General features: G+C 29.5%; 1 protein-coding gene across 5 annotated transcripts in view; it reads left to right on the forward strand.

Moving 5' to 3' along the window:
- LOC129959991 (aryl hydrocarbon receptor nuclear translocator homolog) overlaps positions 1-27,167 on the forward strand; it is a 121,405-nt gene that overhangs the window by 78,552 nt on the left and 15,686 nt on the right. For 3 of the 5 annotated variants that reach the window (XM_056072957.1, XM_056072956.1, XM_056072959.1), the window contains 5 exons: positions 1,950-2,030; positions 19,780-19,937; positions 25,556-25,638; positions 26,281-26,373; positions 26,459-26,573. In XM_056072957.1, coding sequence (XP_055928932.1) covers positions 1,950-2,030; positions 19,780-19,937; positions 25,556-25,638; positions 26,281-26,373; positions 26,459-26,573 — 530 coding nt within the window. The remainder of the gene's footprint in view (positions 1-1,949; positions 2,031-19,779; positions 19,938-25,555; positions 25,639-26,280; positions 26,374-26,458; positions 26,574-27,167) is intronic. The other 2 variants (XM_056072960.1, XM_056072958.1) reach the window with 1 other exon arrangement.

The raw sequence follows: 27,167 nt of genomic DNA on the forward strand, positions 1-27,167 counted from the left end.
CACTCATCCTTGAAGATTCATTGATATTCTGCACAAATTCTGACACACTATTAAGAAAATAAATTCTCATCCAAGGATCAACATTTTTTTCCAGTGATTAAAATTTGGAGATTTTCTGAGCAAAACTAAACTTCTTTTTAATTTTTGTGAATGATCATATGATTATCCATAAATTGGAAATTATGATATAATTTTACTTATAAATTTCTTTTATTTGAATATTTTAAGGTTCAAATTTGGAGGAGAAGGGGCATTTTTTGCTTTAATACAGAAAAGGACAACTCGTAACTGAGTATTCTGCTGCTTATAATTAAAAATAAATGCAATAAAGCGTCAATTAAGAGAAATCATTAATCATAATTTATTAATGTTAGTAATTGTTAAATTTTCTTCTTTAATAAAAAAAAAAATGAAGTTTATTTGATACTAATCACGTTTAAAGAAAAGTGGTGATAAATTTTGAACTTAGTGGAAAGCATTTGATTATAAAAAAATTATTTTATTTTAAATAAGTGGCACAGAGGAAGTTTGAAAACGATTAAGCGGTTTTAATGCTTGTAATTTAAATAAAGAAATCGATCGTTTTCACTTAAAAAAGGTTCTGTTCATTTAGAGACATAATTATATGAATATTGTGTATTGCTTTCGGATTTTTTTTTTTTTACCAGTCCTTTCTTTTATAATTGCGAGCCAAATTAATACATCTGGCTATTATTCTTAAATTTGAAAATTGTAATTTAGTCTTTAGTAACAATTTATTTAGAAAACTAGAAATAATGTGGAACTTATAAATATCTAAAATATCCTGTGGATTTTTATATAGGCTGGGAGTATGCCATTTAGTTGGCCATTAAATTAATTTTCCATTGGAAATGGTGGCTTCTAACAAAATTGGTCTGAAGATTTACCAGTGAATTGGTTCAATATGAGAAAATATATTTCAGCATTATAAGTCATGTGTTACATTTTTTTCCTCTCAAAATCAATATGTGTTTTCATACAAAATTGTAGGTTATTGGTTTTGATTAAATGAGAAAATGATCTAGAGGAAGATTTTTAGATAATTTTATTGAAATAGTTTTGCTGGGTAATTGTATCTTGCAGTCTTGCTTGGTCATCAAAATCAGTTGCAAAATTAAAGGGGGAGAGAAGATTGTAAAGAAATGGAGGCATTTTGGCGTCCTTCAGTTAGTTGTTGAGTTGGGACTAAACTGTTCTTTTGAACTCCTAATGTGGTCTTCTATCAATCCACATATAATATAGATTTTTTTAAAATCTGCTTTGTCAGACATACTTTTTTTCCCCCTTCGAAATTGTATAAATTTATTGAATTAAAGAGCAAAGTGGTGAAATTCTATAACACCCATTCTTCTTTTCGTAATAAATTCTTGAAAATGTATTTGAATTACCCTGAAAGCGCGCAATATTGAGTCGAATGATTTATCGCTAAATTTAGCAAAAGCCGCTTCCTCGTTTCAACGTGTCAGAAATTGGATTTAATTTTTAACAGAGAAATTTTTGCTGAAGTCTTCAACTTTCTTTTTGATGAATCAGATAGTTTTCTGTTATTTCGTGTCCTTTCATTTTTTTTATCTCCTAACCTAAATGCCAGTTTATTCTAACAATGACACTTTCATGTTAAATAATTTAAATGTTTCTTGCCGAACTTTTAATTTTAAAGATGAGTAGTTTTGTAAACGATATTTTTTTAATTGATTTGTTTTAAAAGGCAGTACGTTCTGCCAATGAGAATTTGGTCTCCGAATTATTTAGAATAAGAGGGGGAAGGATACCGCTTTTATTTGGGTAATATTTCCGTACATTTGTAAAAAAAAAAAAAAAAAAAAAAAAAAAAACCTTTTATTCATCTGTATCAAAATCCTCATTGCAATCATTAATTAATTAGTTTTCATGCTGTGGAAGGTCTGATGTATTCTTTTTTATTTTAGCTCTGATGAAGAGGGAGGTCAAGGGCCCAAATACACTAGAATGGACGAGGACAGCATGCAGGACAAAGAAAGATTTGCGAGGTAAGCAACTAAATCTTTTTAAATCGATTTTCGTGCTGTCTTATTGTGGATTCACACTTAATTTTATATGTATTTTATTTACTGGATTTATCATATATTTTCAGTAATTTTAGATGAGTGTAATTTTCATTGTTATTGCAAAATTATATTTAATATATATATTTTTTAATGTTTCCGCTTGAAATGTTTAGTTCAGTGGAAGTCAAAGGTTTGATGTAAAAAGATACTCTTAGGTTTCCTTAAATATTTAACTGAATCAGAATAAGGTCTGAATTGCATCATCAATCATGCTATTTCCGTAATTTTTCAAGTTCACGTTTTAATCCTTTCATGTATTTCTTTGATATTGCTCTCATTGGTATCACTTGCGAATCGAGTTTGTCAGTAGTGTCACTTGGGTTGAAGTATCTTTACATGAACTGTAACAAATGCGAAGTGTTACAAATGTTGTACGAAAGTTACTTTGAAATCGCATTTTATATATGTATTATTATATAAATTAATGAAATATCGGGAAATCAATAAAGTTCGTATTATTTTACAAACTTTACAATAATTTAAGATTCAAATTATTTCAGCTGAATATTTCTTAAATTGTTGTATCTCAACCGTTGTGAATGCCATGTAGAGTGATTGCATTAGTAGGGTTCGAAACATTTTTACATCTCTGTCATCTCTCTAGTTTCTTAATATTTGTAAGAATTATTAAAAAATATCCTTTAGATTTGAAGCATTTCAATAAAAATTACTCATTAATTATTTTCTATTTTCTTTCTATTTATTTTCCAGTAAAATTTTTTTGAGAAACCCTGCTTTTGCGAAAGCAGGTTGCAGCGCTACATTTTTCATATGCAATATTATCTTTTGTTAATATGTGAATATTATCATATCGCAAGATCCTCTTCCAGAGTATTAGTAACTATTGCATTGATGAATTTACATATTTATTACGAACTTTTTAACACAATCAGTTGAGTAATTTTTCAAACATTTTTATGTGGTGTATGTATTATTGTACATATAAAAAAGTAATACTTATAGTAACTTGAAATTTACAAAGACTCCTGTGAAATCACATTCTAAGTAAATTCTGTATGAGTAAAGATAAATTAATTAAAGCATGTGAAATAAAATAAAAAAGAGTGTATATAAATTGTGAGCAGATATTTAAATTGAAAAAGACGAAAGAAAAATTATAAATCTTCATTTCGGTGCCATCTCACGAATATTGTTTCTGAAGGCACACTTGATTTGATATGCTACTGCTCGTTATTTATTATTATTTTCTTTTTGTGTCACGCTTCTCTTATCAATAGCTTTCGTCACAATGCTCTAAACAACTTTTGATAACAAGGTAATGATATGCTTTAATCATCCATATCGGGAAAAAAAAAAAAAAATATGCTGTGCATCTGTCAAAAACTCGAAAATGGAAATTTATATAATCATTGCGATTGTTTATTTGATTAATGAATGTTATTTTTCACAATCTAAGACTTCAACTATATTAACCACATATTTTTTAAGTAATGTAAGTACTCAGTTTTGAAATGCTTTTTAAATTAAAAGATAACTTTTTACTAATTGTTTGGCTTTACTGTTGGGCGTCGATAACAGCCAAGAATTAAAATAATACAATTAAGAATAATTTATTACTTGCTTAACTCTTTCAAGATATTATATAAATTTGTTTTGCAATGTTGGAAGAGAATAGGCTCATTGTAATTAGTGATGATGAAATGTGTGAGGAAAAACACATTAGTTTTATCCAAACTTTTTTTTTTTAAATACAGATTTATTAAGCGAAAAAAAACTATTCTGATTTGTACTAGATAAAACTAATATTATTAATTAAATAGATCATTAATTAGATCTAATTGATTACTTATTAGTTAGATATTACTAATTAAACTGATTGTTTAGAATGCACTTAGACAAAATGGCATTCTGCTTGTGCTACAAACTTTTATGATATATAAACTTTTGCTGAAAATTCGTTATTCTTTTTAATTAGTTGATTCGTATTGTATTATGAAAACAGTTGAAGGTTTTATGGAAGCAAGATTTTTAAATTAAGATCATTTAATTAAGACGGCAATAAATCAAAGAAAATTATTATTATTTTTAAATGGATTGGGAACAATTTACGGTTTACTATTTAGAACAACAGAATGTTACATATTGTTGAAAACTGTTTGCCTGCATTCGATTTTGTATCAAAAGCTTTTGTTTCACAAAAGTTGTTCTTTTTTTTAAATTGTCAATACCATGTATCAGTTAAATTCAGTTTTGTAATTTGATGTACTGTTTTCCATTTTTTAAAGCGAATGAATTAATTAGTTTGAAACAAGTGAAGAAAATTAGTTTGATTTTTATATCAGTTTATGATTAAAAAGGAAAAAGACACAGGAAAAATATATATAATGTATACTTTTCAATAACTGTTCAATGAGTGGATATACTTCTTACTTTCAGAAAATATTTTGCTTCACTGATCAAGATTTTTTTAAAAAAATTATTAAATTGAAATAAACACTTCAGTGAACGAATTTTAATTTCTACTTCTTTGGCATATTTTTTATGACTTAAAAATTATATATATATTTTTTTTGGACTAACGTTTCGTGCTTTCCTCATAGTATTTAGAATGATTAGTTGTTATCAAAAATTAAGCTACCCTGTTTATCTTCTATATTTTTATCTTTCATTGTGTACTTGATCTTCACAACACATTATTTTAATTAATGTCACACTGGTATACCCCACACATACCGAAATTCCTCTTTGGTAAAACTTCATTGATAATTTTTCTCAATGTTATTATATTGTAATTAAATAAATAATAATTGTGTTTATATTAGCTTGCGTTTCTTGAGCAGTTATATTGTGGCTTTGAATTATTGTGGGCTCTTTTTGTATCTCATTTCTCTTGACCGTTGACCTTGAGCATCATTACTCTTGACCGTTAGTGCTAATTTTTTGAAGTTATTATTATTTTTCTTTCCTTATCCTTTCTTTTTTATTGTTGAACCATAATATCTTCACGAATGTTCAGCACAGATGGTTGGAGTAACAGCTTTCAATTATGAATTGTGTAAAATAATTCCTTCTTTCCTTTTGTTGTAGTGAAGGAAAAAAAAATTTTAAAAACATATTTGCGAAATATTCCAAAGAAGGATAAAGTGAGAAAAAGATTTTTAAATCAAACCCATTCTCTCATTGATTGATGTCGATTTTGTATGCAAGAAACTTTTAATTGAGTTTGCATGTTTTTAAATTGCTGTAGTTTTCTATTTAGTTTTTATGCCGGCATGGTCCATGGTGACTTACTACAAAAAATTCATTGTCTGACTACTTAAAATATTGTTAAAAACTTATGTAAAATGGAAAGAGAAAAGACAAAACTTTGTTATGAAATAAGTTTCTTGTACATACTCCATTCAAGATGATTCTATGATATATCTGTGACCGCATGTATGATTTTTTTTTGTCCCATTACTTTTTGTGCATTAGTAAAGAAGCGAAACAGAGGAAAAAACCCCATTAACTTGATAACCAAAATAAAATATTATTTAATATATTTATTTGTAAAGTGTTGATGAAATGTTTCAAAACATTACGAAAGTCTCAATTATTTTTCCTTCTAATATTGATTGATCTTACCCTCGATACGCATGGAGTTGGAGTCTTTAATTTAAATTAAATTAAAACCCTGTCAACTCAAGAAAGTGTAAGAATTGAATTAGGCCGATTAGAAAATTGGAGAGGAATTAAGAAATCTTGTCATAAAACAGTAATAGAAATGGAGAAATTTCCTCACTAACCTTTAGGTTATTGGACCTTCAGACTTTCCATATGGCGGTTTAAGTTCTTACATAGCAACTGTTAGATTTGATTGCATTACTTTGAATTGAAAGATTTCTATATTGCAGACGTTTCTTATGACAAATTTTTTCTCAAAAGATACATTGAGGAACCGAATAAGTATTATTTTCTATACTGAGATTTCTAGTTTTTTGGGGTGGGTGGGGGTTAGTTCTTCAATTGTGAAATTTCTAGTGATTTTCAGTTCTGTTTGATTAAATTTGTCGAGGTATAAGCGCATATACCTTTATAGCAGTTTTTCAAAATTGGCTTTTATATAAGAAATTTTGTACAATATGTTTCCATGGTTTTTTAAAATCCAGTTTGAGATTCGAAGCCTGTTTTTGGTTTATAAGAACGCTTTCTTAACTGTAGGAAACTGAAATAGTATTCTCAAAAATGTTTTTACAACGTCTTTTGCGGTTAGGTTTTTTTTAGTTAAGACATTGCGTTGAACAAAATTAGTATTTCTGAAGGTATTTTGACTTAAATGAATGAAGCCAAAAGAAAGTTTTTAAAATGGCGTTTGCAATTCCTTACGTTTTATTTTAATAAGTATTCTGTTATTTTTTAAAAGCAAATTGTAACACGTGCTTCAATCTCCTCCCCCTCCATTACATACATCAAATTTGGAGAGGGGAGGACTAGACAGAAAGGAATTACAAGTGATTATGTAAGGAATTTATTTTGGAGAATAATATGATTTGAACGGTTTTATCTTGTGAAATAATGCTTGAAAGTAAAGATTTTTTCATGAAGGAGAAGATTTAAACAGTTTTCGTTTTGAACAGTGTTTAATGAGTTTTGCTAGATCTTGAGAATTCATTTATATTCTGGAGAAGAAAAAAAAAAAAAAAATGTTATGCCTTTCCTTTAACTGCCAACTATCAAAACACAAATTTAGTTAAAAATCAGACGTTCTGTTACTAGTTACTTGTTGTATTGTATAAAATTTCGGTAAATCTTTTAATGAAACTTTCAGGAAAAACAACTCTCCTTGTGTTCCTTTTTCTTATATATTTCATTGATACTCTGTCATTATTATGCCTTAATTTCAATTTTACATTAAAATAACAGTGACTAACCATTATGACGCATTTCATGACAAGCAAAAGAGATCTGGAGCTCACTGTTCTTCTCAAAAACTGAGATGAATCAATCATCAGAATGAATTCGAACTCCTGTTAGTGGGAACTATCGCCTCCGTAGCGCTTTATTGTAAGCATCTCTTAGGTGTTGCGACTGCATATGGGAAGTGCATTTTGAATGATTTTTTTTTCTTCACTTCTTTCGTAATTAATCTCGGAAAAGGTTCGCGTGCCCGTATGAAAATCTCATTATCGACTTTTTTTTGCGCGCTGAAGAGCTCTTATTCAGAGATTGGTGTTTTAAGTGCGGCTCCGAAACAGCTAATGGGGAACTGGGGGCAATTACAGAGTTCGCCTACTTAGGAATTAGCTGAGGGGGGGGGGCGTAGAAGCGATTAGCTGCATGCAATGGCACCATCAAGGGGTCCCTAAAATCAATTCTTACCCGTTTTCAAATAAACTGACTACCAATTAAATTTTTTCCCTTCCTTTTTTTTAAAGACGGCAATTCTTCTTAAGGATTGGGGGGGCGAGTGTATTTTGCATATAGTCAATGGGTTTTGTCATTAGCACTATAAAAATTCATTGCCCTCGTTCTGTGTCGAAGATTGGGTTTGTGAATTATTTTATTAATGGTTAGTTGTATTAGAGAGTATTTATATTAGGAGTGATTTCTCTAATTTGTCTAATATTTTTTGTGTGCCTGTTAGGTTTTGAAGTTTTTTGCTCTCCCGAACATAAATAAATGTGTTTTAAAATACTATATTTAAAAAAATTATATTCTGTATCTATTCAAATTGTTATATTTAAAAAATACGGAATAACTTTTTCAATCACCTTTCAAGAACATTTTACATGCCCTCGAATTGTCGGACTGTTTACCCATCCATGTTGGCGGGCTCAGTATGGGTTTTCAAGCTTTCGCATCTTGAAAATGGGCTTTATTTCTACTTTTGAACCCATTTCTGAAAAACTCGTTGACTTAAAAAAAAAATGTAAAGCAGAGATCGATTTTCTTATATTCATTCGTTTAAATAGAATCTTATATGATTCAGATATATTGAGATTATATTTTGTTTATAAATAATATGTTTAACAGATGCATAATATTTGTAAATATTGGTGTATGAAATTTCATATGATTGCATTGAATCGAATGCATTCTATGCGTACCGAAATTTTAAGAAAACATGTTTCGAGAAAGAGGTAAAAAACTTTATCATTCTATCATAGGAATTCCTGTTAAATTCATTGTTAAAAGGATAATTGTTCATTGTTAAAGAATTTCAGCTGTTGAAACCTATACAAATTATGCATTTCTTTAATCAGTGAAATGTCACCTATTTTATCAGACTGAAATTAAAAATTCAATTTTTGAAGGTACAGATGTTCCCATTTCCTTTAACACGTTTATGAGCAATTTTATCATTTTAATATAGATGTAAGTATTATTATTTTTCTTAATATTGCGTTGAATTTTCTTTCTGTACGGAAAAAAATATTCAGGGTTTTCAGGCAATTTTTAATTTGTTATAACGGACGTTTACTCTTTTGTTCTTTGAAAATTATCGATCGTTTGTTTGGAGAATGCTTATGAAATATTTAAACAAAATAGCTATATCTTTTTCTTCCCCTGCCTTGCTTTGGAAATCGGGATTTCGGACAGTGCTGTCAACGCACTCGTAATAAATTCTCTTTAACATTTGAGAGAAAATTGCCGTATGGCAACGGGAGGAAGGGTCGAGAATGACAACTATTCCTTTGTAAGTACCGCATTTCATGTGAAAACACTCACCTTTATCCATCCGACTTAAATAATCGCTTCGAATTTTCCGAAAGGAGGCTAGCGCGTCTGGCGATTTCCAAGTAATATGTATTCACTCTATTTTTCCAGTATTCCGAAAAGTGGTCTTTGCTCCACTTTCCGAGATTTTTCTTACTCGTTATCCTAATTTTTTTCGGTAATAACTTTTCCCCCGGTCCGGGTTCGTAATGGAATCGAGAGAACTGCAGAGGAAACGGATGCTTCTCTCCTAGATAATACCAAATCGCTCGTATAATATAGGCGGAACAAAATAAATTTCCTGTTCCCTTGTAATTGACATCCTGGTTTGTTGTCAGGTGAGCATATTGAATAACGCTGTATCACAATCTTTTCATCACGCACGCCCAGCCCTCCCGCTCCGCTCCCCTCCCCTCCCACTTCAAAAATGTCTCTTTCATCGATTTTTGCTTTTAGAGCTATTCGCTTGCGTATGCTTATATGGCTGCTACACTGTAACGTAGTCCGTCTCTTTTAAAGGACGTAAAAGCAGCTAATCGGTTTTCGAGCAGAATAAAAGTACATACCGATCAGCGGTAGTGATTGTAAAATTGCCAAGTTTCTTTGTTATAAAGGAAATACATCATGGAAATGAAGTGTTTTGGTGCAAAAAGGAAGTAGCTCCAATTTTTTAAGCTTTCTGAAAACTGCAAAAAATGTTTAAATATTTAGGTTTCTGAGTTGCGTGAAAATATTCTTTTTTGATAAATTTCCTTGATTATTTTTGCATGTTAGAAAAGCATTTTCACTCAAAAGTGTACATTACAGATTATATGGTACATAAGTTATCATTACAGCTGTCTCTTTCTTGCTACAAAACGTATATTTAATCTACGTCTGGAAAAAAATTGCAAAAATTATAAATAAAATAAATCAACAACTATAATATTTTATTTGACAAAGATTTCAAATGAAATGCAGCATATACTCTGTCTTTACAAACCGAAAATTACACTTTCAACTGTCACATTCCTCCTCAGCAACATCTAGCTCATCTAATGCGTTGTCTGTATGAAGTTTATTGTTAAACCACCTATCATTTGGTTATTCGTATTTTTGATCTAATTCCATTACACATTTATATTTTTAGTTTTATGTCATTGACAAGATAATATGCTTGCTGAAATTTGTTTTTACATTAACGCGTTAACAAAATGAAGGTAACTCCATTATATATATTTTTCTTGTTACAAATTTACAAAATATGCAATTTTATCTCTTGAGCAACACGAAAAAAACTAATGAAGTTACGTCTCTTGCAATAAACCCTTTTTCTTTTTTAACTGTGAGATGGAACATGTAATTCAAAACTCTTAGAATTGAACTACCTCCTTTTTGAAGTAAACCCTTCAAATATGAGAATTTATTAAAATTTTATTAATTTCGATAATGATACTTTTTTTGACTTGTGGAGAAGCAAAGTAATTCGCACTGCAAATATGCCGCGTTATTTTAATTTTGAAATTCATTGCGCATATCAGAAGACGAAGATCCTGACATCGTAGGACAGCGTAAGAGTGCATACAATTGGATGTTAGATAAATTACACTGTTACGTTTATCATGTTACAGTGACGTTACAGAATTAATTTCTTTACATTTGAGAATCACCTTGTGGAGGAAATCAACACTGATATCCACAAAGTATTCTTAATTAGCGAGCCTGTATAATAGTACTTTTATTGAGAGTTTTTTTTTTTAATCAGTATATTTTAATATGATGTGATAACCAGTTGCTGATAATTCCGTGAGATTTCGTTTAAAAGAAAAAACTTTCATTTCCTTTATTAAATGTTAACATTTAGAATTCAATAAATTTAGATCAGTTTAAATGCTGATCACTGATACCAGCACTTAGAATTCAATAGGCATCTTCCATTGGAGGATAAGCTGCATCAAACGTAATGCGAGTTCCTCAAATATCTAAGGTGTAAAAATTCAATTAATAGGTTTAAAAATAAAACATGATGACAGATATTTGGCATAGTCATTTGTTGGTTAACAAACTTCAACCATTTGTTATGAGAATAATAGAGGGAACCAGAATAACCGTGTTTTACTTAGAATACATCTTTGTAAATGCCGGATTTAAGTGGGTGAGTTCAGTTGTTGACATCTTGCAATGGCGTAAGTCGGCATTTTCCATTAGGATATGCAACAATATGCATTGCTACACGAATTAGAAATTTGCAGATGTTCAACTGATGTATGAAGTTGCTAATGGAAAATGTCGAGCCGTTCAAAGATGATTCCCAACCATCCACTTATCACAAAGCTGCCGATACACAGGCTCGAACAATTGGCAATTCCACAGTTGTCTAGTTGCGAATAAATAATGCACCTTTGAGCAGCTCGTCTGTTTCCGTTTGAAGTTTGGATCATAATCAGTTCGATATCTGCAAGATTCACATTCGTGTAGTGATGCATTTATGTTTGCAAATCCCAGGAGGAAATATCGCCGTACTCCAATGGAAGATGTCATCATATGCATTGAACGGCTTCCTTTATTGCCTTAACACATGTTCTGGAGTTACAAAAAAAATGTTACTCCCTAGTATCCTGCTTATAGATTTTTATCTCATATAATATCGATAGCTGGTATTTAAAACTAAATTTTAATCGAATTTTTCATTTTGGTTAAAATTCATTAGAATCGTGTAAGGATTATTCAACTCCGCTTATCAATACACGCTTTAACTCCGCTCGGATTTACCGCTTCAGTTGTTACCAACTGTAGAAATTTATCCTCGAAAATTGTGAATGTACTGAAAATACATACTTCTTAAGGGCTGCGCAGAAATATATTGATTTTCCCCATAAAAATACTGTTTTTGCAATAAAAAGCATTTATTGCAGCCTGGAACTCATCTGGTATTCCAAGTGTCTATGATGTGTCTTGCGAATTCTCTGTAAAAGTAAAATTTACGGTAAAAAATACAATCTGTAGGTATCTCTTTTTATGTACTTCAATATATTTTTTAAAAACTTCTGTCTGTTATTTTGGTATGTATCTTGTTTCCGATAACAAGAAATGCTCAAATATTTTTTGAATTCTTAGAAATTAAAATAACTATTTTGATTTCTACTGAGACAAAATACTTAAAAACTGCTTATGCGTTTCTTGTGTGTGGCTATGTTAATATGTGTGAAAGGATCATATTTTCTTTTCTTGTCTTTTTCTGTGTTTTTGCATTTTATCCGTGATGATATTTCATTTCATGTTTTCTCGTCATTACAGATTCTATTTTTAAAATTTCTTATAATATTAATAATTCTTCTACTTTTATTTGTGCCATTTATTAGAAACCAAACCTGGCAGTAAACTAAAGTATGTTTATCTTTGTCAGTTACTATGTCGTTGCTATTTTGTGTCATAAATTATTTTTAAACTAGATCCAATAATTGAACTCTTACTTTTGATTCATTTATATATGGTAATTTCAAACCTTGTAAAAAGATAAAAGCGTAAAGGTGTTCCGTGTTGGAGTTGTAAAACAAAGATAAATCTCTCGTATAGGACTCTGCCACTGCATTTTCAAGTACATTTTGTGGCCAAAACGTACGTTCTCCTTTTATCATCGGCTCTGGATTTCGATAGAGAGGAAGGCCATACTTTTAAGGGGGAGGGGATTGAAGTGGTTTTGTATATTAAATTATCGATACTTTCGGAGAAAGCAACAAAAAATTATTTGAAAAATTAACTCTTCTTTCATAGATAAACTCTATGAAAAAAGGTCTTTTGTTATAGAACGAATACTGTTTAAGTAGGATTGGACACTCTTATTGGTTTCATTTTTTAAAGTTTGTTTTAATTTTTGAAATGAAAGCACCATCTATAAGGGAGGAAGCAGATTCCTAAAAATAATTCTGATTCATGCTATAGCGGTGTGATGCTTCCAATATATGATTTAATTAATAATTTATTAATAAAATTATCTATTTTGAAAGCAAATAATAATAAAAAAGACTGGTCCCAAAACTTGCAAATTCCAAATCACTTCTGCAAAATTAGTACGAATTATTTGCAGATATCTTGTGTCGTCGTGTTTAAGCAGTAAACATAGTAACAACCATGAACAAATAGGGGAAAAAAACCAACAACATATTACTTACTGAATAATTCAAAATTAATATAGGAAACTTGTTTTAAAATCTGTAGATTATTCTATTTCATATTAACTACAAGAATTAGAAGTCATACGCTGTTTAGTATCATCAAATGTTTATTCGGTAAATTCTTGTAGTTTTGGAATACAAGTCCACATTAAGTTTATTTAATGATATATAAAACACTTAAAAACTTCAGTTGAATATATTGGTTAAAAATATAAATTTAATATTTTAGAGGAAGATATTATTAAATGATATTTAAGTAATTTTATCTGCTTTGTTCAAAAGCGTAAAAAAAAAAAAAAAAAAAAAAAAAAAAAGACAATTTGAAAGATTTTACATTGGCTTCTAACTTTTTTTTTTTTTTATGCATTCAGTGTTCCATTGGGAAACAAATGTTTTATTGTTCATATATTGTGCTATCATATAACCGAAATCATATTTTTTAAATGAAACTTTGTAAGTTGGAAATATCTCTTAGTATTTCTTGAATGACTAACATACATTTTATGATATGAAACCGTTTTATTGTATAGACTGAAATTGTACTCTAATGGTCATTATTTAATGGAATCTACATTGATTAATGTTACGGACATTCTGCTCCATATGCCACTTTTATCTATCCCTGCTTCGCCAACCGTCTGTCCCATCTGCGTGTAAAGAGATTTTCAACTGGAATCCAAGCGTAACACGTATACAATGACGGCTTTATGTGCATGGATTTTATGTATATATTTAGATCTCCGAGATAGAACCATATCGCTGATAGTTAGTTATGGTCCGGAATACGCTTCACTGTGTTCTTTACTCACATTTCTTCTTGTATGTAGCTTTTTAATATTTGATTTTTCTAGTAACTTATCAAGTCATAAATATGCTTCTGTGTTTCTCTACTGGACAAACTTCCAAGATAATCTTTTGAAAGAAAAAAGATAATAACTTCGCTGTTTGTCACGATTTTTTTTATTTTGAAATATTTTAAAGTAATATCAAATTCGACTTGTTCCGTATGAACTCAGTGCAGAATATCAAATCCATGGTGCACACGGAGTATTTAATATCAAAATTATTACAAAAGGTTTTGAAAACACCGTGTACACCATGGATATTGAAATGATTATTAGATTTTTTTTAAAAAATCCTTTTAGCAGCCATTGTCATAGGACTTTAATTCTCCCAGAAATGAATTAATCAGATTTTCGAAGCGAATATTATGGAAAGTTCTACCCCTAAAATATACTTAAACGTTTATGAATTAAAGAAATTTATATAATCAAATTCGCGATTTGGCTACTTGACATAGACGGGACGCAGAGAGACGGTCGTTTCAGCGAAGCTTTATATAAAATATTGGAATGGCATACGACTTTTGGGATTTGTGATGTATAACATAGACATCATACTTTTAAGTCATGAATACAGTTACTTCAAAAAGTATTCAATACGTTAAAATGTTACCAGCTAGAAACCTCACTATATTATTTTTTTTTCAAGAAATATTTTTAGTATTTTAATCATAAGAAATTCTTTATTAACTTAAAATGGTTATGATCTTAGATAGAAATTGGCTATCAAGAGAGTCAGTTCTCGTTTATGAATGATTTACTACTATTTAACTATGTCTCATTGGTAAATGATTTTAATGGTTATTAATAGGAGTTAAAATTGATAATTATTCTGCTATTCACATGAATAATTAGAATTTCCTCCAAATGGAAGTTTGAGATTGGTGGTCTCAGTATACTATTTTGTTTCATTCATACGTGTATTTTGTTCAGAAGAGTGTGAGTTGTAAAGTTTCTTAGTAGTAGTTTTCAGTCAACAGCAGTAACATAAGATTTTTATGGTGCTTATATATTGTTTATTTTCAACATTGATAACAATACAGTGAATATTAATTCAGTTTAAAAGCAAAAATCCAATTTATCAGACTTTCATCTTTGACATTTGCACGTACAGGAGTGGTTATCCGTAGATCTTACTGTTGTTTGTCCATCCTAGCAGTTTTGATTTCTTCTAAACCAACACTGCATCAGGTGGGAAAATATTTAACACTGGGAAATCGTAATTTTTGTTCTTGAAAGTACACGAATATAAAGAAGTTTATTTTTGTGAATTTCAGAAGTTTCTTACTGATTGTTTCAATAGTATATGGAAATTTTATTCCGGAAATTGTTTATGTAGAATCTAGAATAATTAACAACTTGAAGATGAAAATAGTATGTGAGCAGTGTCGTGAAACTTCCATATTGGACGACAGCCATCCAACTTGTAGCTACTGTTTGTAAAAGTACCCTTGCATCTTCTCGATGAAGTGATTCTCTGGATGCCTTCTTTGCTCATTTTCTATTCATTTTCACTACTCTGTCTTAGATGGTCATTTTCGATTACCAGTTGCATATATGCTACCAATGATGCGAGTTGATCTTTTTATCAATTATTTTCCCTTTTCTCAAATACTTCGCTTCTTCAAAGAGATCTTCTTATTGATCATGTCACTTTCACAGTGTTTACGAACTTCTGTATTTCAGATCAGATAACCTGTAATGGGCAGGGTGTACGAACGTGTGCGGTAATTCTGGTGGTCTCTAATCTCTCCTCAAATGCAGACTGAGAAATGGGTGTTCATTATCGCTCTCGGTGATAAGGTTTGCGTTTTTGACGGGGAGGTTGCGTGCTCCCCTGCGGAAGTGCCTTTAATGCCCCTTTTTTCTCCCGCCCTTTGCTATCTCCTACTTTTTCGAATGCCCCATTCCAATAATGCCTTCAACCACATTGCCGAGATTGAGAATCGATTTCTCTTATCATCGGCCGCATCACGAAAGAAGTCAGCAAGAGGAGAAAAAGCGCACGGGGCTTGAGGGGGGAGGGGGGCGAAGAGAAAAAAAACAGTAATGGGTCTTCTCGGATTGCTTAGGCTTCGATGCGACTCCTCAAGAGTATCTAGGTAAAGATAGTTCTTTGAAAAATTGTCTCAAACTGGACGTGCGTCTGCGTTAAAAAGGCATCAAAATGTACCTTACCACTGTCCGCTCTCCTTATGTACAGTCAGGTATACAAAATCTCTAAAAAGTTTTGGAAATCACTGTTGAAATACTTGTGACAGAGAAAATTTTTAACCTTGTGCTGCATTATTCAAAGGCCACGGTAGATTGGTGACAATGTTTTGGCCTACCCATTTGAAAAGTGAGAGTTTAAATATCAGTTTCATATGTATGTTTATTTTGCGAAAAAAATGTCTTAAATCTTGCATATATGTTGATAAAAATTCCCCATCAAAATATGCTTTTCTTCCCCTGTTTTAGATTTTTAGAATAAAAAGTGAGGTACATAAAATGCTTTGGAAATCTTTTGGATGAAGTGAAAGAAAATTCTTACTTTTGTTACATAGTATCTAGGGTGTACTAGTGGCATAGTTTTGGCTGGGTGATCGAAGGATTATGCTTTGTCTGATGCGTGTTTATTTTGTGCCTGTTCATATATATTGATGTTATTGTGTGAAAACCGTTTAGTCTCAAGTGAACACCAACAAAAACTTTGATTGTCTTGGTAATAAATATTATTCTTCAATGTAGTTTCAGTCAATTTAAATGCTTTCGTAGACTGCGCCCTATGGAAATTAACTTTTCTGTCACATCTAAATTTATAAAGTAATCCTCCGATTTATGCCATATTTTATTTTGAAAGATAATAAACGAGAAGCAAATATGAATAGAGGCTATCTAATTTAGTGCCACTGAATTGTAATTTTAAAAAATACTAATAATACATCTGGCTTATTTTTTCAATTATAACATTTTTCTGGTAGTTAATAAAAGAGCGTCATTTTTTGAAAATCTACAATTAAAAACGTCAGTTAAAAAAAGTTTTTTTTTTTTTTTTTTCAGATAAAATAAAAAAAAATCATAGGCTTTTTCATCAGAACAATTGTGCTACTTACCTCTCTATCCATAAAACTGACTGTTTTTTTTTTTTTTAATGCAATGTTGTCTGTCACCAGACACTGATTTTTTTAAAACTCTTGTTTTAATTTTTATTTCATAAATAAACTTTCAAAATTTCGTTATAGACTGTGATATTTAATTTATATAAGTGATAAAAGACTTTAACACGCAGAAGGAAATACAATGTTGTTCGTTTGGTTGGTATATGGGGTGATTCGAATTTTAATTGAATCACGGGACTGGATTCGTTAACTTTGCCACTTGCAAAATCCCCATACATTGATTAGTAATGGAAGTACAAAAATAAGATACCAATATAATTTTCATTATATAACTCAGATTTTAAGATTGCTCCAATAGCTATCCCATGACTTCAAAGCGGAACTCCCATTAATCAAACCAGTAAACTTAATAAATTTATTAAAACTGAAAAGGAAAAATTCGTATTCATGACCACTTGAAGCTTCAAAACCTATATTATCCAATGTGTTCACTGTATGATCCGTATTCATTACCGATTGATGTGTTACTTTATTTTTACTTACTAAGTTCAAATTTTTCCAAAATCAGATGCGATTTCAGATAGTTAAGTTATCGCAACATTCGTTATAAGTTATTTAAGTTAGTATATTTCTAATAAACATGTAAATATTGCTCACGGTATATCCTTTTGCGCAGTAGGGTACTTCTTCGTTTAATAAATTGATTTTGATTCTAATGTCTTTTATGACATTTATATAGTAAATACCGAGTATTATATTCTCGGTATATTGCTGAATAAAGTATTTATATAAATATTAATTAAATATAGTGCAGTGTTTTCTAACATCGTAAGTGTTTATTTATTCTGAAAGTTACTGACTTCAAGATCTACTTCATGTATGTAGGCATGCTTGTTGCTTTCATTTCAGAACAAGAACATTAAATTTGTTTGCTTTCGAATTCTATTTCAAGCTACTTTAACTATTTTTTAATATGTTCCTTTCATAAATTTGTTCAAAAATGGTTTAAAATTGCTAATAAAAAATGTACTTCACTTACTGTAATTTAACACTATGCATTTAATTTCTCTAAAGTAAAAGTAATGTAGATTCTGCTACGTAAACTTACTTATTTAAAAAATATATATCCGTTTCTATGAAATGTGTGATATAATTGTTATTAAATGAAAAAAAAAAATAAAGAACTTCCTTTTTATCTTCTGTTTAAAATTATTTCTATTAGTCAATTAAAATAAAATTTTGTTTACAGCGATATTTTTTTGTTTGAGTAATTCATTAAAAGTGGAGGGAAATCCTTTTTAGTTCAATCGAAAAATTCTCGAAGATTCTTTTCCTGAATTCGATAAGGTAAATTTATCGTTGGGGTTGGCATTCTTTGTAGTCTTGGCCATAGATAAATGATTCGTTAGACTTGCCACCAATGTCTGTTTGCCAAGTTGCAATCACTAAACCAGTAAACAGGAATTTGTTGATAATGGCAATCGCTGTGTGCTTTAGCTGGTTTCTTTTTCAGTTTGACGTTGTTCTAAAGAGTGTATAGTTCAGCTTTAATTTTGTTGTCTCATTGCTTATTTGGATATAGTTATTAATAGCTTTTAAGTTTTTGTGTCTGCATAAAGTAATATCTGGATGTACATAAATATTGTATTTGATTTTGTTGAATGTAATTAGTATTTATCATTCGAGAAAAGTAATAGCTCGAATATTGATATGGGTAACGTAATAATTTTTAACTGTTTTTACGTTAAAGCTCTTTGGTTTTGTTCTCCTTTCTTATCCCTTCTAATTCTTATTCTATTATTTATTTGTTTTTAAATGCATAGGACTTCAGTGATAGGTATGGATGTCAGTAATTTCAAATTACTGAAACTCTAGAATACCATTCGAGAGGAGTGCAAGGAAAGTTTGATTTACTGATATAGACGATATAACTCATTCCTGTTTTTAATTTTTAAAAAAAATCATATCGATAGGCAGACTTTGTTTCATTATTTCGGCTTATATATGCTATACAATCATATTTTATTAGTTCTTTTGTTTCCAGTATTTCCATACCCCTCATGAATTTTTCAGTATTTCCATCCCCCTCATGAATTTTTCAGTAAAACCAATTTTTTATATATAATGAGTTGCTTTTTGTCTGTAATTGCTGAAATCTTGATACTATTATGGAGTTTTACTAATATGAAACTGAAAATACGAATTAATTTGGAAATTTCGACCGAATCCATTACATGTCTTTAGTTTATGTCAGTTTCTGTGAATGCTTCATTATTGAAAATTCATTAAGTGACTATTTCTTTATAATTTTAAGAGCGTTATCTATTAGTTTTTATGAAATTTAGTTCGAAATTTTTCATTTATTTAAGCCATTATTTCTGCGATTGCAGTTCAACTGTCGTTCAATTAAAATCCTTTGTTTAACTGAATTCAGACCTAATTAAAAGTGCTTGCTATTCTTGTTTTATATACTTTTGTTAATAATGTTTACTTTACCTAAGTTTGCTTTGTGCCACTGTTGCAGCATTCCTCATTACTATTCAATTTTTAATTTATGATGTAGAAGTGGGTCGTCTGTTAAATGTTTTTGCTGTATTATGGGCTATACATAGGTAATTGAATTTATATTAGGATGCTAACATATTTTTTTGGATTAATCTAGGATTTAAATGTAATATTATTGCTTATTTCGTCCATATTTTTTTTTTTGAATTTTTTGTTGAGCTGGCAGCACCTTTCCATATATTTGACTCCACTTTTTAGAGTGTTAGCCAACCTATACTAGCCCTTTTAATATCACAGGGGGACTTTCTAATGATTTTTGGTATATATTTGAATGTTTTGATTATGTGAATTTTGCCATTTAATCAGTTATGTGTAATTTATATTTTTTCTTTTTCTTTTCTATTTTTTGAAGGGAAAACCACTCGGAGATCGAGAGGCGTCGGAGGAACAAGATGACAAGCTATATTTCTGAGCTGTCTGAAATGGTTCCAACTTGCAACGCTCTTGCACGGAAACCCGATAAGCTTACTATCCTTAGGATGGCTGTGGCACATTTAAAAACGCTACGAGGTAAGAATTTTTTTTTCTTTCTGAATTTAAATTTTATTATCTACTTATCGAAAGTAATGCTTCTACTGAGAAGTTTGGGGTAGGAAAAAAAAAAAAAAAAAAATTCTATACCCAGAAAAAAAAATACATGGGAGAAACTTATTGATATTGATTCCAATTGTGAAATAAGAACTCTATTACATATTAAAAATTATTAAGTTTTATTTAATAGTAACTGCTTCTATCTAGGTATGAATATAGGAAGAGTCCTTGCAGAGAATGAGTAATATATTGTACTGACATAGGTTTTTGATATTGCATATTTTCGTAGATAACTCCTTTTTTGCGATTATTTCTTATTGCAAATCTCATTTTGGAGTAAAATTAATGCGGGAACTTTAATCTATAAAGAAAAGCAGTTAAATGAGACAGAGCAATGCAGCAAATATTTATATTTGCCTATACTTATTCAATCTCCCCCCCCCCCTTCGCAGCACAAAAAAGGTGTCAAAATAATGTACCATGAAATACAGAAAATTTCTTAATGTATGCCTGCTGACAGTAGTTTAAAAGAATGGTACTACTTTTCCACTTTAATTTTTAAAGAACAGACTTTTTACTTTTGTATGAATGATCAGAAATTTTTCTGAAGATACTTATTTTAGTAGAGGTTAAAAAATTTTCCTAATTTTCCAAATTTCTAATTATTTAAATTATTTCTAATAATTTAAAATTTTTCTAATTTCATGTCGATAAGCTTAAAAATTTAGGTTTTAATATTTATTTGTTGTTTTACTTTTTTGTACGTTTCTACGTCAAATCATGAAACTGAATAATAAAGTATAAACAGAAAAGCTTATGGTTCTGTTAAAATGTTAAGTTTTTTTCCCTTCTATTTTCCCCCTGTAAGACATTTTCATTCTGTATTGAAAACAAAGGCCTTTTTTTTTGTTTGAAAACTGCTTAATTAGATTTTTCCCTGTGCATTGTTATGCATTTCTATAGCATAGACGGATGCTCTGGAATTATCAATTTGTGTTTATTCATTTATGCACTTTTCAGTAATGCCACTTTTTCTGCGTCTTTTCTATAATTAGTGCTTTAAACTTTTTCTCTTGTAAATTTTTCCCCCTTGTGTTTTATGTACCAACTGTAGGTACTTTTTCATGCGTGGAAAAAAAATGTAAGACTGATATCTCAGTTCTGATTCAGTTGGAATATCAATTCAGATCAGACCATTTAATTTTGTATCAACATATCTTTTCATTTAAAGAAGCCATGTGATAAATGCCGATGATCATGAAGTGATTGATTAACCTGAGTTACATACTAAGTTCCGATTAATCATTTGAAACTGAAATGCGTGGGAAAATCACTCGGATGTCACAGATTTTCTTATAATATCTGTTTCTAGCAGAGTCTATCGACCTATAAGCAACAACAGGCATCTTCTCTTTGTATCCCTCACTTACGTCCAGTGGCGCCAAATTATTGATGTGGTGCTCATTTCAGCAATGACGTGGCTTGTGAACCAGCGGCGTTAGTCGTGATTGGGTGGGGAGAAGAATCAAGTTTTGTGATTCGTGCACACTTAGGTCAGATGGTAGAAAATGCTCAATATATATTTAATATTCTATTCCGTCGAGTGTCATCAGAACTTCGTGAATAAACTTTCCCCTCTCCAGTCCCTAAGGGAACGCGTCTCTCTCTCTGTCTATACGCGTGATTTTTAAAACTACGCTCTTAATGGCAGTCATGCTTTTATTTATGTATATTGCTTTAGACAAACAAATCACGGAACTCATAATATTGTCAATTGGATAGTGGATTAAACGTAGTATGGAGGAATGTTTGTTGAACATTTCGGAGTGCATGATTATTCAGGTTGATAGATTATATACTACGGCTTATTTCCGAATGTTGTTCGTATTGAATTGAATATATGTTATATCATCGAAATTTAAATTCCTATTTATACCTTAGCAAGTCGACTATTGAAGTATTCCCCTCGTCAAATATATGTTATTATGAGGAAGAAAGCAATAACAATTGCCGCTTTTAATTTGAATTGATGGAATTTTTTTCTTTCTTTATTCCAAGACGTTAAGAAAGATAGCTCGATCGTTTCTCTCTCTCTTTGTAATCCTGCCAGTTAGAGGGGGTTTGTGGGTAAAATCTTATGTCAGTGTCTAAGGGGTGAAAAAAGAATAATAAAAATGAATATACAGATTCTATTTAATTAACTGTGGCACATGGTTACTAGACTGTGTTTTAAGCATACCGCATGGTTATATAATGTATTGTTAAATTCTTCTAAAGTTAGTGATGGGAATAGATATTTAAGCATCAGTTTATTCATCATATATTAAATTTATATATTAACGATCTTAAGAAACTGGCGTGTATTTTGTGGACTTTGTGTATTTTAAACCAAAAAATATGGTATCTATTTTGAATCATAATTGTTCTGTTAATCAATTTTGAAAGGTTCTGCTTTGGACTATTATGACGCTAGAATCAGCTGTGGTTATGCTGTGTCAGAGATAAGGATAAAAAAAAAGTGTTTTAAATAATTCTATTTAAAAAGTTTTTTTCCCCCAGTTTCAAAGAAAAATAAATATTCGTTGTAAAATTCAGTTATAAAGAGAGAGAGAGAGAGGGGGGGGGGGAAGTTTGTGAGTAAAAATTAGCTCAATTAATTCCTCGATCAAATTTAAATGTATAAAGTGAAGCTCACTTCGAAGTTGTTCCTGTTCGTCAGCTGAGTACTTTAACCTCAGAACCATTTTGATGAACAAAATGGTAATTGACAAGAACAAAGTAGTGCATTGGTGCGAGGTTTTTACTGGCATCAACAAAATTGCAAACTTTAATTATTAAATAATAGTATAATGGATGAAACGAAATCAGTTTTCGCCAGCAAGCTATGAAGTTATTTATGCTTCAAATTTTATCAAGGAGGAATGGGGGACTTTTATTATTTTTTTAAATAGCAGTCAAAGTGAAAATGCCAAATTTGTATTTAAATTTATGCAGTGCGCTCAAGTTTATTTATATTTTCTTAGGTCCTATACAGGGAATTTCACATATTGCATGTTTCATTAGAGAAGTTCATTATTTTTAATAGATCTCTGCTCCTCTCAATCAAATGTTTAAATGTTTAGCACTATGTTAAAAAGCATGTTTACTCATCAGTCAGGAGTTTCACGGTTAGTCCTGTGTTATTGTCTTCTCTCAAAAGAAAGTGATCTGCTAAGAACTTCCTGATAATTGATTGATAGTTCCATGAAAATAAACAGTAGATTAACGTATACGTACAGGATATTTTATAATTTTAATAGTAGGTATCCTTTCGCAGGTATTGTAATTGAAAACTGAATAAGAATCAAGTTCTTTGTATCAGATTCGCCTGTTGCGTCATAAGATATGAGCCTATCACTATTTTCTCGTATATGAAGTAAAATAAATATAATATTGTAAAGGACAAAAAGTTCGGCATCCATAGAGAGGTTTTGTTGAATCTCCTCATTTTTAGACATCCTTTAGTCTGAAAAGCGTATTTTTGAAATTCTCCATCCAAATCCTTATCCATCTCCTTATCCAAAAATAAACTTTAATTTTACGAATTTAAAGATTTAAAAAAAAAAAAAAAATTTTTTTTTGACATACAAAGCCAGATATACCAAGACCGATTAATTTACATTTCATTATATTGTTATATATTTAGATTAAAAATTGTTGATTATCTGAAAAACCATAAGTAAGAGATTTATTTATTTATTTTTTACGATCATAATATGTTTTTTCATGAATAAGCTTTCACTAGTGAAATTCATTTGGTAAAACTTTTGATTTGGAGTTTACACTCCATTGCCTTTTTGATAGAAAGAGTCTCAAATAAGAAAATCATTACTTGTATATCATTAAATTTATATTTCATTTTAACAGATGACACTATATTAAAATATAATTCTAGTATTTAATCCATTTAAAGATTCTTTATTCCTTTATATTTTTACATTTTACATAAAAGATCCTTTATATGTTTCACAATCATATTCATTTGTACATCATCGTACCAACTTAAAACGCTTTTTTTTTTATTATTCATTTTAAATCAAGGATTTTCTGGAATAGCGTGCAATCCTAATCACTTCTCATCCTTTTTAATATGTTGTACGTAAAAGCAATTTCACTCGATGCTATCCAAATCGATGATTCTTTTTTTAGCATTACGAGTGTTTTTAAAAGAAAAATATTATGACGGACTTATTTATTTAGAATAATGCAAAAAAATCTGCTTAATTTTCTATTTAATTTTAACGAAATTTTTCTCTCGGCTAATTTATTTGTTACAGTAATTGACTCCAAAAAAATGAAATTGGTGGTATTCTGAATGCTTTAGAATTTTGCTGTACATCTTTGAAGTTACTATTGAAGTTTTGTACAACAGTGTTCCATTTATTGCTTTTTCGTTTGGCGACAAAATTATTTTGTGATTCTTTTTAATAATTTTAAATACACATATTTGATTAAAATTATAAAATATTTTAATTTTGAAAGAAAATATGCTCAATTTTGATTTGCATTTTATGACAGTTTATGTAAAACAAGAATTATTATAATCGATTTTTTATATTATCTTAGTTTTTTTTATACCGAGAGACATGTTGAATAAAATGGCAATCTTTAACATTAGTGTCTTGAATTTCAGTCATTTCTTGAAATAATTCTTCCATTTGTTTGAAATAGCTTAAAATTAAAGTTTTATGTGTATTTCATCTAATTTCATTTGAAATGTTTGAATTTGCATTTTCAGTTGGTGTTGGCGTCGAAAACATCTAATTAATGCGAATTTTAAATTGTTGGCCACTCCTTACACAAAAAAAAATTTGCACTCAGTTATGAGACCTTTTTCTAGACCGTCCGAAAATGTTTATTTTATTCTACATAATTAGTTCCTGAGTAAATAGCAGCATTCTGAGATTTTTTTAATGGACATATATATTATAATAGCTGTATATTAATGTGTGAACCCAAATTCTTCAAGAATGATCATCTGCCATACTGTTTATTCTTTGAAAACGATTATTCATGTACGCAGCGGCTGGAATAAATTTGGTATGCAGTCTTGTAATCAAAATTGACCTATATTCTATTTTGAACACTATCAGCCGAAAAGAATGCATTCGAAACTCATATTTGATTTCTTTCATTATGCTTTGAAGCCGTTCCAGTATACTACTGATTTAATTAAGAATCCACAGAGTACTTGGAAGTGTTTATAGATTGAGCATATTATTTATATCGAAATATGGCATCCTAGAATAATTTTAAGTTATATAAATACTTTTAAAGAAAAGGAAAGCTTTAAGATTTCAAACATTTATAATTTTGTAAGGAGAGAACGATGCACTTATTCTCTCAATATATAAAAAAAAATGTTATTACTTGAATTATATTGCATTTAATGTGTTGAATATTTTCATATTATGCGACATTTTGTTTCATGTAAATGAATTTCCAATAAAATTTTTCATTATGAATTTTAAATTAACATTAACCAGACATTGAACTACTCATTAGATTTTTATAGAATCTATACGCCTTTATTTATTTGATTATCTTTATTGATGCAGGCACAGGAAATACAAGTAGCGATGGTTCCTCCTATCGTCCTTCATTCTTAACAGATCAGGAACTTAAACATCTTATTTTAGAGGTAAGGATGTCTCTTTTGTATTTTCATTTTCGAGTCTGTAAATTCTGACTAAAAGTTTTATTTTTAGATACTTTCAATATTTTTGTGCAAAATATCATTTGTAATAGATTTAGAAATATTGTAAAGCTATAACTCTAATGTTTTAATATGTTTCTGGTGGAAATTCAAAGTTGAATGGTGGATGTTTAGTAGATAACACACTAGAAGTCAGAAAAAAAGAAGTTAAAGCGGAGAAGCATGCTGGAAATTTAAAACCTTCCTCCTCATCTTTGCTTTAAATTAAAACACTTTCACCTGCCATTTAATGACATGCAATATTTTTTTAAAGTGTCATTTAAAACACAAAATTATTCAATCATTTTTATGTTATTTATCTTTTTTCTATCATTGATCTAATGAAAATTATAATAATTGCAGACACTACAGTTATATTATACTTGCATTCTTTAATATATTTCTCCAAATTGTTTTTCAAAATGAGAAAAATTTCTATTTGAATATTTGACTCATTTTCATATTCTAAGAACATCAAATTTTCAATAAATTCATAGTTTCAGTTTAAAATTGTCTGTTCATTAGATACGTTTAGTTACTTATTAGCCATCAGTAAATGCTATTTTATTAATTAGTCATTATTTTCAGGCTGCAGATGGGTTTTTATTTGTTTTAGCCTGTGACACAGGCCGCATTATCTATGTCAGTGATTCGGTTGCTCCGGTTCTTCATCAGTCACAAGTAAGTCATTAAATTATATTTCTTTACTTAAAGTAAAATGAAAATATTTGAAATATCTTCTGTTAATCTAATTTAAATTTTTTAGGCTGACTGGTTTAATGCTTGCATATATGACCTAGTTCATCCTGATGATGTAGAAAAGCTTCGTGAGCAATTATCTACTCAGGAATCAAATGCAGGAAGAATATTAGATTTAAAAAGTAATTATTGATTGTTTTCATTCACATTATTCAACTAATTAATTTTGTTTGTTGAAATAGTATTACAACAAGTTGTTTATAAATAATATCATAAATTCATTTTTTGATTTTCAAGTGTATTTTTTCCCTTTGTTAAACAAATTTATTTGCCAGTAAATGCGATTATATAATAGTTTATTTTCTTCCTGATTCTTATTGTCTAGCCAAAACTGAAAATTAAGGGATTCATCTGGAGTTTACTTGTGCATCTTCAAATATATATGTTCAACGCAAATACAAAATACTTCTTATACTTTGTATTTAATAAACAGTGCATAGTATTAATAATATTGTTATAAATCTAACTATCTAATGTAAAATAATAAAACTTTTTGTTTTGGTCTTATTTAAGTTTTGTGCATAATTTCAATTAAAGCAGAATTTAAAAATACAGATTTTTTTTTTAAAAAATGTGAATTACATTTATCAACATGTTTTTTTTTTCTATAATTTTCTATTTCTATTATTTTTCTATAATTTATATAATTTTTTCTATAATCTTCGGTTTGCAGCCAAATTTCTTCCATCATATGCATCCTTTCATTAAAAAAAATC

The sequence above is a fragment of the Argiope bruennichi genome, chromosome X2 (assembly GCF_947563725.1).
Source record: "Argiope bruennichi chromosome X2, qqArgBrue1.1, whole genome shotgun sequence".
In the NCBI taxonomy this organism is placed as follows: domain Eukaryota; kingdom Metazoa; phylum Arthropoda; class Arachnida; order Araneae; family Araneidae; genus Argiope; species Argiope bruennichi.